Source organism: Emiliania huxleyi, assembly GCF_000372725.1.
Source record: "Emiliania huxleyi CCMP1516 chromosome Unknown EMIHUscaffold_21, whole genome shotgun sequence".
NCBI lineage: Eukaryota > Haptophyta > Isochrysidales > Noelaerhabdaceae > Emiliania > Emiliania huxleyi.
In genome coordinates this window covers 608494-621838 of record NW_005200507.1, presented here as the reverse complement: position 1 = coordinate 621838, position 13345 = coordinate 608494, and the positions used below count along the sequence as shown (strand labels likewise).

The window sequence follows — 13345 nt, the reverse complement described above, 5'->3', positions numbered from 1 at the left end:
TTCTCTTTTCTTCTTCTCACAGACGCGCGCTTTTTGAGGTCGCGGCCCGAAGGCGTCCCTTGTTACCTTGGGTGGAAAAATCGCGCCCGCAAATGGAGGCGCCTGGGACGAGCTGCGCGAGCGCCATCGCGTTCGACTCCTCTCTCTCCCTCTCGGCCATGGCCATCATCCTGAATACATTGCCGAACGTTGTGTGGATCAAGTTGATCCAATCCGCTTTTACGCGAGAGCATGGCGGCGAACAGCGTCCCTCCTGGGATGCTTCTCGCGTTCTCGGTTCTGCTTGCCGCGGGCGCATGGTTGCTGATGAAGTCGCGCGGGCCACACCCCTCGAAAAAGATGAAGTCGCCGGGGACGTCCCCACCCAAGAACAAGAAGGGGAAGCCGAAGCCATCCGTCCCTCGCCGCACGACGAGCACCATCAATCACGAATCGGCGGCTGGGAGGATCGAGTCAGCGCGGCGCAACCCCTTTGGCGGCCAGGCGTACGAGGACCTTGCGCTCGAGTGCGCCAGCATTGACGCCCCGCGTTCTTGGCAGGACCCCCTTTTTCCGCACTCCAACGAGAGCTTGTTTATCGGAGGTGTTGAGCCAAAAGACTGGCTCCGCGACGGCGAGCGCGGGGAGGTGCTCAAGAACGTCCATCTCAGCTGGGAGGGCCCGTGGGTAATTTGCGGCACAAGGCGGCCTCTGGGCACCAACTCTCGAGGAGAGGCATCGTGGCTCTTCCACCGCCTAGATGGTGAAGAATGCGGCCTGGATGCGCACGACGTGCAGCAGGGAAGCCTCGGCGACTGCTACTTCCTTAGCGCTCTTGCGCTCGTCGCCACGGACACCTGTTGCGCCGACGGCCTCGTCGATGACGAACTAGACGCAGCGGGCTGCTACGGCGTCAGCTTTTGGGTCGACGGCGCTTGGCAGATGGTCTACGTAGACGGTTTTTTCCCTTGCTACACTCCCAATAATGTGCATGCGTCTGTGCGGCCCACACCGGTCTTCGCCAAGTCAGCCAATCGACGAGAGATCTGGCCCATGGTCGTAGAGAAAGCATTTGCTAAGCTCCGCGGGACGTATCAGGCCATTGGCGGTGGCGGGAGGGTCGCGACTGCTTTGCAAGCACTCACAGGCGGCAGTGCGACGGCCATCCCCACCTCCGTCGGGGCGGACCGGCTGTGGAAGGGGCTTTGTGATGCGGTCGAGGATCCAAGTATTCTCGTGGGGGCTGGAACTCGCTCGGATGCGACAGAAGAGGAGCGGTGCGGGATTATCGACGGGCACGCGTATGCGGTGCTCCATGCGGTGGAGGTGAGTGGCCACAGGCTTCTGCTCCTCCGCAACCCGTGGGGGCACGGGGAATGGAAGGGGCCGTGGTCTGATGGCTCCAAAGAATGGAGCTCGCACCCGGATTGCCGGGCCGCGGCCGGCAATTTCAACAGCGACGAAGACGATGGCGACTTCTGGATGAGCGTCGATGACTTTTGCTCAGTCTTCGCAACGGTCGATATGTGCCGACTTCCTGGTGACCACCACCGCCGGACGCAGAATGCCGAGCTGCAGCCGATGAAAGAACGGAAGGAGGAGGGGGCTAAGCAGCTGCTAGGGAACGAAAACATCAAGCCTCAACTGGATGAGTGGCTGGTGGGGACAGCGGCTGAATCACCTCCGGCTTCACCGAGCAGGGGCAGCGGCAAAAAGCATAGGAAGAACAGAAAGTAGGGAGGGCGGCTCGATCCTTTCGGAACGCTTGGAGTGCTTTGAATGATCTCAAAGGTGTATGCGGACCTAAGTAAGGTCCTTCCTACGATGTATCACTTTTGTATAAAATCATCTCGGAGGCACAGGATGGGCACGTGGACGTGCGAAGGGGCACAAACAGTACAGACACGGGGGGGCAATCCCGTGAAGGTTCACGGCGCCGACTACCCGACTACAGTGTACAGCGGGGAGAAAAGCGAAAAGGGAGAGGGGGTTGTGTTCTCTAGAGGCCCCTAACGGCCCTACGCGCGGCGTGAGAGCTTGGAAGCGAGCTTTGCACGGCGATCGAGGATGGCGCGGTTCACCCCCTTCACCGAAGGCGAAGCGATGGAGATGGAAGATGCGTTCCGCGTGGTGTGACACAAACGAGAAGCGAGAGTGGGGAGGGTACGCGGTGCGGTCAACGCCCGAGCGTTGAGCCTTGCGCGCAAGGATGCAAGGCGGTAAAGTACGTACGTACTATACAGCGGGGAGAGAGAGAGAGAGAGAGAGAGAGAGAGAGAGAGAGAAATAAATAAATAAATAAAACGGGCACGCCAAACGAGGGGTGGGAGAAGGACAGGGTCCCCACCTGCACGAGCAGGATCTTGTAAGGACGATCAGGGACACAGGGGAACGGGAGCGGGGAGCGCATCGCGACACGGAGGGGGGCTGGGCAGGGTTCACCCACACGACAGGGTCCCAGGGATTCCTCTCTCGTATAGGACAGGTTGCACCCGGCGGCACGGGGGCAGGCGCGGGCCTCCTACTGGTTGCACTCTCCTAGTTCTCCTGCTCCTGACAAGGGACAGCGACAGGCTCGCAGCACGGTGGACAGAGAGAGAGAGAGAAAGAAAGAAAGAAAACGGACAACCCAAGAGAGAGAGAGTACAGCGGCGAGAAGTGAGAACTTTCTTCTGGAGATTAGTCCACAGCGTAACAGCCGGCGTTGAATCAGCCCTCGCCCCTGCGTGTATGACCGCAGCACCCGGTGACGTTGCGGACGCGGTTCGCAGCGTCAAGAAGCTGCTTGATGAACGTGGAGCGCTCTCCAGCATTCGCGCTTCTCTCGCTCGCCTCGTACAAGGTGCTCTGAATAGTGCACCGCCTGTGCAGCCGCCATCGGCGGTGACAGCAGAGGAGTCATGCGCGATAGCCTATGGCGTCTTGGAGGACTTTTTGAGGTTTCACGGGTGTTGGTGCACCCTCAGTGCAGTCGAGAGCGAGATCCCAGGCTGGAGCTCCCGCTCATCGCAGCTCACGTCTGCCCTGGACGGCATTTCGGAGAAGCCTGTCCTCCAGCTGCTGATCGAGGAGCAGCTGGGCCTGAGGAAGGATTCAACCGCCCTGTTGAGAACTGTCGCCGCCGTCGCAAAGCCAGTGCCGCCTGAGGCGGAGAACGTCACCCAACATCACCACCTGGGCGGCGGCCAAGCAGCCCGGGCAAGAGCTTTCGTGGAGGCGGAGCATCGGTCAGTGAAGCAGTTGGAGGAGGACAAGGACAGCAGGTCCACCACGCTAGTGGCGAAACGGTCCTCGCTTGGCGAGCCCCCTGCTCTGGGCAACGGCATTGATAGCGGCGGCGGTTTCAGCAGCAGCGCCAAGCTGGCCTCCCAACTTGGGGAAGCAAGCGAGGTGAGCGTCGAGGAGCAACGGGGGTCCAGTCGACAGCAGCAGCAGCAGGGTGAGGGAACAACAGGGCTGCAGACGGTGGCAGAGGCCGATGAGGATGACAACCAGAGCTCCGCTGGATGGGGGGAAGATAGTTTCGACGGCTTGAGCAGCAGCAGCAAGGGCGGGCCAACGGAGGAGACGGGTGCAGGGGGCACAAAGCCCTCACCGTTGGAAGACGGCGCAAGCAATCGAGGAACGTCCTTAATCCGCGGCGCTTATGTCAGAGGCTCAGCTCCGCAGCGGGGGGCTGGTGGCAGGTCTTTGCTCGGCGACCTCCCTGCGTTGGGCAAGGGAACTGGCGGAGGTGGCGGTGCGATCAGCGGCACCGGCAACAAGCCAAGCCCGTTGGCTGGTGTGGCCGGTATGTTTGCGCCTCTTGAGGAGTGCGAAGGGTCAAAGGCCGGACAGAAAAGCTCCATGGATGCCTTCATGTCCAAAGCTCAAGCACAAGTATCGAGCTCCATCGAAGGGAGCTCTGGCGAGGAGGGAGAGGAGAGGGGTGCAGGCGATCGAGGTTTGGAGACGGCAGAACAGGGATCGGAAGGCAGCACTCATGATGCTGAATTGGAGGAGCAGAGCTGCAGCAGCCTGCATGACGGTGCGGGTGAGCTGCACGAGGAGTCGGCTGCCTCCTCCCTCGAGGACCTGGCACTACAGTTGGAGGCGTCGTCAGACGACTCAGACGGCCACGCAGCCTGGAGCACTGTGGTCGATGGACACGCCGATGCTGGCGCCGGGGCCGGCATCATTCCTGGCCGCCCCACGCGCGTTGCGCTCGAGGCCATCTCTGATGATTCGGACGACGGGGGCTGCATCCCGTTTGCAGAGCCGAAAGGCGGTGCTGTCCACACCGAGCCGGAAGAAGCCGCAGCGGCCGCACCGCGCTCGCGTCTCAGCGATCTCCCCGCACTTGCTAGCCCTGTTCCTGCACAACATGTCGCCGCAGCACCCAAGCTGGTGGACTCTGATCACGACGAGATCGACGACATCGACGAGGACATTGACGTTGAGGAAATGAGCGCCGGCTCTGCCGGCTCTGAGGATTCCCATGGGTGGTGAGCGTGAGGGGAGAGCAACAGGAGTCGGAGTAAAACGGCTCAGTGTAATAAGGGGTCCCAGTACGACCAGGGCGACTACACATACACAATACACACGAAGCTTATATGAACATGCCGCATGGCCCCCGCGCGCCCTCTAGCTCTACTGCCCTCTCTCGCGCGTGGTTGTGTGTGTTGTGTTTTCAGACCTCTCTCGTCTCGTACCCCGGCGGCTCAGAATCTCCGCCTGCAATTGAGATGTGCGGCAACGATGGCAAACGCTTGGGGCGGCCTTCGACCACGAAGCTCTGCTGCATGGCGTCGGCGAGCGCCGACGGAGGCACAGCCTCCTCGTTCTGGGGCGATGTGCCACTGGCGGAGGCGCTCGAGCGGCGGGGCGAGTTGCTCGCGCCGCCGAACGCCTCGAGCGCGTCGTCGAGCCAGCGGCGCGCAACATCCAAGCTATTCGTCCGCTTCACCGCGCCATCGGACCGGCTGCTGCTCGCTTGGCCGGCCCCTGCTGCAGGGGGTGCTCCGTGCGACGATCTGCCGCTGTCGCTGTCGCCGCTCAGCGTCGCTGTCGCCGTGGAGCCCGCGTAGGTGTGCGCCCGAGCCCACCGGGGAGGAACGCGGGCCGTGGCGGGCTCGCAATCGCTCGCTCTCGCCAGCGTGGCGCGGGGAACCGCGTCTGCGGTGAGCGAGACGCCGCGCGAGTGAGTCGAGTTCGCGTCCGACGCGCGTGAGCCAAACGAGCGCGCGCTAAAGGAGCGAGTCCCACACGAGCGCATCTCAGAGATGGCGCGCAGGGGCGGTGCTGCCGTGCCACGTCCAAAGCGCAGTTGCTTTCCGCCGGCGGTCGGCGGCAGGGAGCTCGCCCTCGCCGGCCTCATCCCCGCCTCGACGACGGGCAGGCTCGCCTTCTCGCCGTGCACCCAGACGCCGTTTGCCCGGGGGGCCTCGGTGGCGGCGGCGCAAGCTGTGGCCGGCGTTACGCCGAGCACTCGCTTCGCTTGCCCCAGCGCCGCGTGCGCCCGCTCGCGCCGCGTCGGCGCGAAGGCGTCCTTTGGCCGGTATCGCCAGGGGCAGAGGCAGCGACGCGGGTCGTACCGGCTCCAGTCCATGCCCTGGCAGCGGCGCGAGAGGTATCCCGAGGCGAAGCACGTGAGCAGGATGAGGGGGACGGCGGCGACCAGGAGAAACAGGGTCACATCGACCGGGTCTGTCGCGGGGATCAGCAACGGCGGCGGAGGCGGCGGAGACGGCAGCGGCGGCGGCTGCGGAGTCGTCGGCCCCCAGCAGAGCTCCCAGCCCCCCGCACCGACTCGCTGATCAATCCGAAATTGGATCCGACCATCAGATGCGACGACGATGCGGTCCGGGAAGGAGGTCCCGCAGTAGTCGATGCCGTCGATGCGCACCGAGTCGTAGCAGCTTCCGTCCACTCTCTGCTCCACGTTGAAGCGAGTCGCATAGAGCGGCACCTCGGGGACGGAGGTGATTTCGCAGATGATTTCGGTTTCGTCACATGTCCTGCCAACTGGGCAGCGATTGCCAGGGTACGGTCCGGGGAAGCCGGGTGAACGCGCGCACGCACCGTCGGGCGAGAACGTGCATAAACCTTGGACTGCCACCGGCGGCCAGCTGGGTGGCGGCGGCGAAGAGGGCGGCGGCGGCGGCGGCGCGGGTGGAGGCGATGGCGAGGGCGGCAGCGGTGGCGCGGAGGGCGGCGGCGGTGAGGACGGCGGCGACGGCGGCGACGGCGGCGACGGCGGGAGGGGTGCCTCGTTTGGAGGGTAGGGAGGCAGCGACGGCGGAGGCGACGGTGGCGGCTGCGACGGAGGTTTGGGCCGATAGCTTGCGGTGACGTTGACAGGCCCGGTGCTTCCCTTCCACCCGCCAATCACGACGTAGTACTCTTGGTCCGCACTGAGCTCGAATGAGCGCAAAGTTGAGTCATAAATGACGGAGCACTTTTGGTAAATCGGATCGTCCGCCAGCGTATCCCCATTGCAGGCGACAAGGCTCAGGCTCTCGCAGCTTGAGCCTTCAAACACGTAGAGATCAGAATCAAAGCCGCACGCGTGCAGATCCAGGTACTCATCCGGACGGATGTCGGTCAGCCGCAGCCAGTGGACTCCGCCATCTCCCATTTCGCCGGGACCGTAGAGACCGCTGAAGTGAGAGCCTGGACAGAGATCATCTCTGTAGCTGGGCTGCGGCAACTCACCGCCCACGGCGGCCGAGAGGGAGAGAGAGGAGTCGAACGCGATGGCGCTCGCGCAGCTCGTCCCAGGCGCCTCCATTTGCGGGCGCGATTTTTCCACCCAAGGTAACAAGGGACGCCTTCGGGCCGCGACCTCAAAAAGCGCGCGTCTGTGAGAAGAAGAAAAGAGAATTTCCAGGCCGCATGAGGATTGTTCTTCGGTGTGCGCGCGCGCGGGGGGACTCTCCCGTCGCAACCAAACTGAAAATCAAACCGCGCCGCCGCAAACGCTGGAACGATTACGAATACCGCCGAGAGCTGATTTGGAGTCTTTTGGACCAAGACCAATATTTTGTATTGTATTGGAGTCCCCTGAAGGTGCCCTGGCCGAGCCCGCTTCATGGGGTGATATCCTCTTTTTGCTCTCCTGGCCGCGCGTCGACTTGTAGAAGAGAGCACTTGGAGTCGACGCTCGGATCGGCCTGGAATCACTCTCTCTCTCTGGAATCACTTGCGGAGGTCCCCTTCTCCCGGTAAAACGTGGCAAGTTAGACAACCCTCCCTTTTGCAACTGGCAGCGCCGGCGTGGTTACCAGGTTTGGTCCTTGGTCTCGTCAAATGAGGCGTCGGGGAGCCGTGGAATTATAATAAATGCAAGGCGCCCGCTGATTCCGGCGGCGTGCAGCCCTACAAGGAGTTCGCTCAGCCCAGGAAAGGCGCCCACTCCCGGACGACACGCCGTCCTTGTTTCCGATGGCGGAGCCCATCGTCGTGCTTCCCGCGCCGCCCCACAGCCGCCCCACGAGGCGCCGAGATAGGCGCTTCACGCCTAGGCATCGGCGGCGCCTAGGTAGGTAGGGCGGCGCACGACCGAGTTCGAGAGCAGGCGAGCGCTACGAGCGCTAACCTCGGCACATAAGTTCAGTCGGCTCTCTGCGGTCCAGATCCGCTAGCGCACAAACAAACAAACAACTCTGTCTGTCTGCAACGCCCAACGCCATATGTGTGCTCGTATACAGCCACTGCGACGCACCGTGACAGCGACTAACCTCAACACCCTTTAGTCTTCTCACGAGTACGGCCGACGCTCCACCGGTCCAAGCCCACGATTGCGGGACGATGGGCGAAGTATAAAAATTCTTTATTTGGCTGCGATGGCGGTCGAGTGCACGGGGCTAAGTGCCTCGCCGTCCTCGCAGGAGTCGCTTAGGCGGCTCACGTGGTGTACCTGTGTAATTTCCACTTTTTGCTTAAAATTCTTTTTGGCTGCATCTACCCCAGGTTTTGGTCGCGCCCTCCATCTTCAATGGTGCCGCTGCTGCTGCTTTGCACCAACGGCCGTACGCTGCAAATGCTCCGTGCGCCGCCAGCACGGTGCAGGCACCCCGTCTGCAGCGAGAGCCCGCTCGCAGGCGAGCTGGTCGACCTGCGCTCGACGCTGCAAGTCTTGGAGACGCTTCCTCCATCGGTCGTCGAAAGCGCCTCGTCCGCTTGCGAGGCTGACGCTGCGATGTCCGCAGCGCGGTCGGCGCTCGAGGCGCTCGCTGTGGACGAGCGCTCATCGCTCGCCTCGAGCCCGCTGTCGGTTGCAGCGGCTCGCGCAGCAGCTAAGAGGGCGCTGGCCGGTGGCGAGCCCAGGGCGGAGCGGCTGTCTCAGCTGGCGGCGCTGGCTGAGAGAACGCTCGCGGCGGGGCGGCCTTTGTCGGCGTGGGCAGTCTTTGAGATGGGAGCAGCGCGGCTCTCGAGGTGGCGTGCGGTTGGCTGCGAGGAGCGAATGAGCAGGCCTCTGCTGGCCACCGCGCTGCGCTCCCTCGCGGCCCAACGGCGGCGGCACGACTTCGAGCGGTGGATCGGCCGCGCCGAGGAGGAGCTGGGCGAGCCGCTCTCTGCCGAGAGCGAGCCGCTCTCTTCCGCGATGTGCGCGGCGTGCGAGGCGGGGTGGGAGCAGCACGCCCTCGCGATGAACGCCTCCCTTGCCGACGCCGGGCGCGCGCCGTCCACGGCAGCGCTCAACGCGCTGATGGCGATGCGCCTCGACGCCTCGGCGGACGGCGACGACGAACAGCGACAGCGCGGCGCGACGAGCGCCCTCGACGTATTCATCCGCATGCGCGTCAGCCGAGTGCCGCCGCCCGACCGCGACTCGGCCGCGCTGGCGACTGCCGCGGCCGGCCGGCGCAAGGAGACGTGGAGCGGGCTTCGCAATCTGCTTCGCCGGCCGTGGCTGCGAGTGCCGTGGAACGAGGCGACCGGGTCGGCGGCGATCTGTGCGCTCGTCGAGGCGGGCCGGCTGCGGGCGGCGGCGGCGGCGGCGGCGCACGTGCGGGAGAGTGGCACGGCGGCGAACGCGTCGCCGCTCCTGTCCCTCCTCGCCTTTGCGTCTGGCCCACGGGGCTGCGCCGACGAGGCGCGGCTCGTGTACGCTGCCCTCGAGGCGAGGCTGGACGGCGAGGGCCCGCCTCGAGGCCCGCCGGCGGAGGCGCGGCTGCTGCTGCTGCGGAGGGAGGCGCCGGCGGCGCGGCTCCCGCTGCTGCTCGAAGGCGCGCGGGAGTGCTCCGGCTCGGGCGACGCGGCGGCGCTGCTCGCCGCGGCGGCGGTGCACTGGGCCAGCAGCGGCGAGGGTGGCCGCGCAGCAGCACTGCTCTCCTGGATGACGCGGGAGGGGTACGAGTTGGGACACCCGGCTCGGGCGGGCGGGCAGGTGAAGGCCGCCTTTGCAGCGGAGCTGTCGCGGCGGTCCTCCGTCGAGGGCGGCGGAGACGACGTGTGGTGTTTGGCGCTGCGCTCCTGCGGCCGCGCCGCAGACGTGACCGCGTTGGCGGACGCGATGGAGGCGGTGGCCGCCTTGCGCCCCGAGAGCCTCCAAGGCGGCGGGGCGGAGGAGGCGCGTGCCGTGGAGCTGGTCGCGTCGCAGTGTGCGACGGGCGCCATCAGCGCCGCCGCGGTCCTCGTGCGGCGGCTGGGCGGCGCAGCGCGGCCCATCGCGTTCGTGCTGCTCGTCGAGGTGGCAGAGTAGCCGTGGCAGAGTAGCCGCCACTGAGCAGCGAAAGGGGGGGGGAGGGGAGACACCCGGGGCGGCGTCCTGGCTAGGCGTGCTGCGCCGAGGATGTCCCTTCGATGGCGCTCGCCCGCGCGACGCTCGGCGCGATGAGCGACGCGGGCGCGCTCGGCGCCGCCTCGGTGGGCGAGATGGCGCGCGTCTACAGCGCCCTCATCCAGGGGCACGGCGCGCTCGCCCAGCTCGACCGCGCGCACGCCGCCTTCGAGGAGGGTAACGGCTGGCTCGTGCAGGCTGCCCGCGAGGCCGACGCGGGCGAGGGCGGCGACGAGGGCAGCGGTGAGGAGGGCAGTGCGGAGGTGCGTGCGGCGGAGGCGTCGCTGGTGGCTGCGATGGTCGAGGCTGCGGCGCCGCACCCGGACGGGTTGCTGCTCGCTTGCAGCTTGCTCGAGGAGGCGGTGGGGCGCGGCGTGGTGACGCGGGTGGACGGGTACTACGAGCAGCTCATCCACGGCCACTCCACCGCGGAGGAGCTTCAGTCCGCTCTCGACACACTCCGCTCGAGCGGTCCCACCCTCGGGCAGGGCTACCGCGCGTCGGACGCGACCATCGCGTCGCTGATGCGCGCGCTTCGCAGGCGAGACGGCGGGCTTGCGGAGGGCGCGGGCGCGGCGCGGGAGGCGGATCGAAGCCGAGCGCTCGGCACGCTGCGGTCGGCCGGAGTGACGCTGGAGAGGAAGATGGCGGACTACCTCTCGGGTGGCAAGCGGCTGCGCGGTCCCGGGCTCGACAATGCGAACGACGTGCTCGCCGCCAGCGAGAGGGGCATCCCGGCCGCCGGAGCGGACGGGCGGCGGGCGCCGTCCGTCGGGATGTGGCGCCTCGACGGGGCCGGCGAGACCGTCGTGCACTCGGAGCCTCCGTCGGCAAGCGCGATGTACGACGAGTTTGAGTCGTTGCTCGCCCTGGAGGAGCCCCCGCCGCGGCTCTCTGACTCCAAGCCTCCGCGCGATACGAAACGCTCCGTCGGGTTCGAGCGCTTGCGAAATGCCCAGCCCGGACGCAGCAGCACGGGTCGAAGAGGAGAGGCGCCATGAAAACCAGCGGTTTATATACTCCAAGTGTGTGAGTATGTGAGTACCACCCGGCAGGCAACACATGCAAGACAATATGTAAGGGATCCATAGGCATGCGCCAGCCGCCCTCTAGGCGACCATGACCGCGCAGCGCGTGTCCGTGTGCATGACCATATGGCCAAACCCAAAGGAGATAACTCTCGGAGAACCGAGTGAACACTTGGGGGATGGGGGAATCGTCGAAGGAGAAAAATGAAAATGCAAAAACTTTCCCATTCCAAAAACAAAAATGAAATATGATTAAAGCGTATGAATAATTATTCTGGATACTAATAAAATCCAATAACGAAGAGGTCTCAGATCTCTATTACTGTTTGCCCCCCCTTTTCCTTTTCGTCTCTCCACGCGCCGGCTCCTCGCGCGCCGCGTCGCTCGGTCTGAGGGCAGTCCACTGGGGCAGCGCGTGGATGCCCGTCTCCGCGATTCGAATGCCTTCGTGCGGCCGCGCGTGGGCATCGACGCTCGCGGCGCCGTCGCTCGCCCACCGCTTCTTCCACTCCTGCATGTGGAAGAAGGCCCCCTCGCGGCACAACCCGCCGAGCGCGACGGTCGTCGGGCTCGCCTCCGACCGCTGCGCCGCAAAGGCGCCGTTCTCGAGGATCAGGTCGCGCGAGGGGTCGCCCTTGAGCTGCGGGGCGCACATCCGGTGCTCGGCCGGCATCCAGCCGCCGCACCCCGAGCCAGAGACGCGCAGCCGCTCCGGCTCGCCCCGCGGCGTGTGCACGCCGGCGAGGCGAGTCGAGCACTCGGGCGCCGACGCGGCGGCGAGGCTGGCCAGCTCCGCCGCCTGCAGCTGCCGCTCGCACCGCCAGACGGTCCCACGCAGCGCGTAGATCTGGCCGCTCTCGCGCCCCATCCCGACAAACTGCTTGGTCGCGACCTGCGTCGTGGACGCGTCGCGGACGTGTCGTGACGTGTCGTGGACGTGTCGCGGACGTGGGGCGTGCCATGGGCCTCTCTCTCCTCGCCGCCACCTTGATGCGAAGCCCGGCCGTGTGCGCGGCGACGTGCGAGTAGCACCCCTCTGCCGAGATGAAGCGCTTGTGCCCCGTCGACGCCGAGCCGGCGGCCTCCATCCGGCGCAGGTGCGCCTCCTTCTTGCCGAGCTCGTCGAGCAGGCCGGCCGCGAGGTGCGCGCAGCCGCGCCACAAGCCTGCGCAGACGAGGGCGGGGCGGAGCGGGCCGCGGCTCAGCTCCTCGCTACCTCCTCGCTGCTCGCGTGTCGGCCGCAGCCCGCGGCGCGCCGTTCACGGTCGGGCCGTTGCGGTGTACCGTCCACTGGCCGCGCAAGTAGACGGCCTCGGCGTCGCCGAACGAGTACGAGAAGAGGTCAAAGTCCGTCAGCTCGGAGCGCTGCACGAAGCGCGGCAGCGCGCCGTAGATGACGTCGAGGTCGGTGTAGCCCCAGTGGGTGTAGTTTTGGAGCCAGGCCGAGAAGACCTCGCCAAAGGTGGGCTTGTACTCCGCCACCTGCGGGCGGCACCACCGCCTCAGCGACTCTGCTCACGCCCCGACGCGGCACACCCTCGCGGCAAGAACTGCCAGCCGCGGCCACGCCTCGAACAGCGCCCGCAGCCGCTTCTCGAGCGTCCTCGCCTCGCCTCCTCCCAGCCCGAGCGCGCCGCCCAGCCGCGCGGCGAAGAGGCGCGCCAAGCCGCCGCGCCGCAGCTCGACCAGCTTGACGTTCGGCGCACGCACGCCGCGCGGCAGCGAGAGCGACCCCTCGTGCGGCACGTACCAGTCGACCTGCTCGAGACCAGCCACCCGCTCAAGAGACGCCGTTCACGGCTCGCGCCCCCTGCAGCACGGACGGGGGGCGACCAGCGAAGCGGAGGCGGAGGCGGAGGCGACGAGGTGGGAGAACCACGCCGGCGCCTTTGCGCCGTCGCGGTCCATCCACGGCAGCACCATCGCGATCCGAAACTCGCGGTGCCGCACGCCGCCGCACGGCTCGGCCGCGGCGGAAGAGGCGGAGGCGGCCGCGTCGTCTGCGGCGGCAGAGTTAGCGGCGCCGCCGCCGCCGCCGCCTCCGCCTGCCTGGCGGCGGCTGTTGGGCCCCAGGACCTGCGCCCGCTCCTTGAGCGCCTCGAGCTGCGTGTTTAGCGTCGCCGCCGCCTGCTGAAGCCGCTCCCGCTTGGAGCCGCGCGCCTGCCGCGAGAGTTCGAGGTTGCGCTCCGCCGTGCGGCGGCGGAGCCGGTCGACGTCCGTCTCGTTGAGGAGGGAGCCGGCGGCGCGGCCGACGGCGCGCGGCACGAGCGGGTCGCGCCCCGTGTTTACTTCGGGAAGGCGCGAGAAGGCGCTCGCCATCGCAAGCAGCAGCGCCGCCGAGCACACCGCGAGCACCGCCCTGCGGCGCGCCGCAGGAGACGTGCGCAGCGCGCGCAGCGCCATGCGAGCACGCATGGCCACGAGCTTGCGCACAAGCTCGTGCAACGGCGCGTCGGGTGCCGGAAGCTGGCCGGCGGCGTAGCGGCGAGGAGGAGAGCCGTTGTACGAGGGCTTGCGGCCGCGCTCCATGGCGGCCTCCAGCTGGCTCGAAGAAGAATTTTACAAGAACTCCCTC

At 66.5% G+C, this 13345-nt stretch overlaps 4 protein-coding genes across 4 annotated transcripts; 2 read left to right on the top strand and 2 right to left on the bottom strand.

Moving 5' to 3' along the window:
- Positions 1 to 231: 231 nt before the first annotated feature.
- Positions 232 to 1716, top strand: EMIHUDRAFT_204365 (hypothetical protein; the record flags this gene model as incomplete). Its single annotated transcript, XM_005780851.1, has 1 exon — positions 232 to 1716. The coding sequence occupies one exon, from the start codon at positions 232 to 234 to the stop codon at positions 1714 to 1716; it is 1485 nt and encodes a 494-aa protein (XP_005780908.1).
- A 2777-nt stretch (positions 1717 to 4493) lies between these two features.
- EMIHUDRAFT_434792 (hypothetical protein) lies at positions 4494 to 6768 on the bottom strand. The gene is made up of 2 exons (XM_005780850.1): positions 6129 to 6768; positions 4494 to 5890 (listed from the first exon to the last, which is right to left on the bottom strand). Exon 2 carries the CDS (start codon positions 5564 to 5566, stop codon positions 4649 to 4651), a length of 918 nt encoding a protein of 305 aa, XP_005780907.1. The 5' UTR covers positions 5567 to 5890; positions 6129 to 6768; the 3' UTR covers positions 4494 to 4648.
- Positions 6769 to 7954: 1186 nt separating this feature from the next.
- EMIHUDRAFT_463119 (hypothetical protein) lies at positions 7955 to 10752 on the top strand (the record flags this gene model as incomplete). Its single annotated transcript, XM_005780849.1, has 2 exons — positions 7955 to 9652; positions 9739 to 10752. The coding sequence occupies 2 exons, from the start codon at positions 7955 to 7957 to the stop codon at positions 10741 to 10743; spliced, it is 2703 nt and encodes a 900-aa protein (XP_005780906.1). The 3' UTR covers positions 10744 to 10752.
- A 1721-nt stretch (positions 10753 to 12473) lies between these two features.
- EMIHUDRAFT_353454 (hypothetical protein) lies at positions 12474 to 13311 on the bottom strand. The gene has a single exon (XM_005780848.1). The coding sequence runs from the start codon at positions 13297 to 13299 to the stop codon at positions 12565 to 12567; it is 735 nt and encodes a 244-aa protein (XP_005780905.1). The 5' UTR covers positions 13300 to 13311; the 3' UTR covers positions 12474 to 12564.
- Positions 13312 to 13345: the final 34 nt, after the last annotated feature.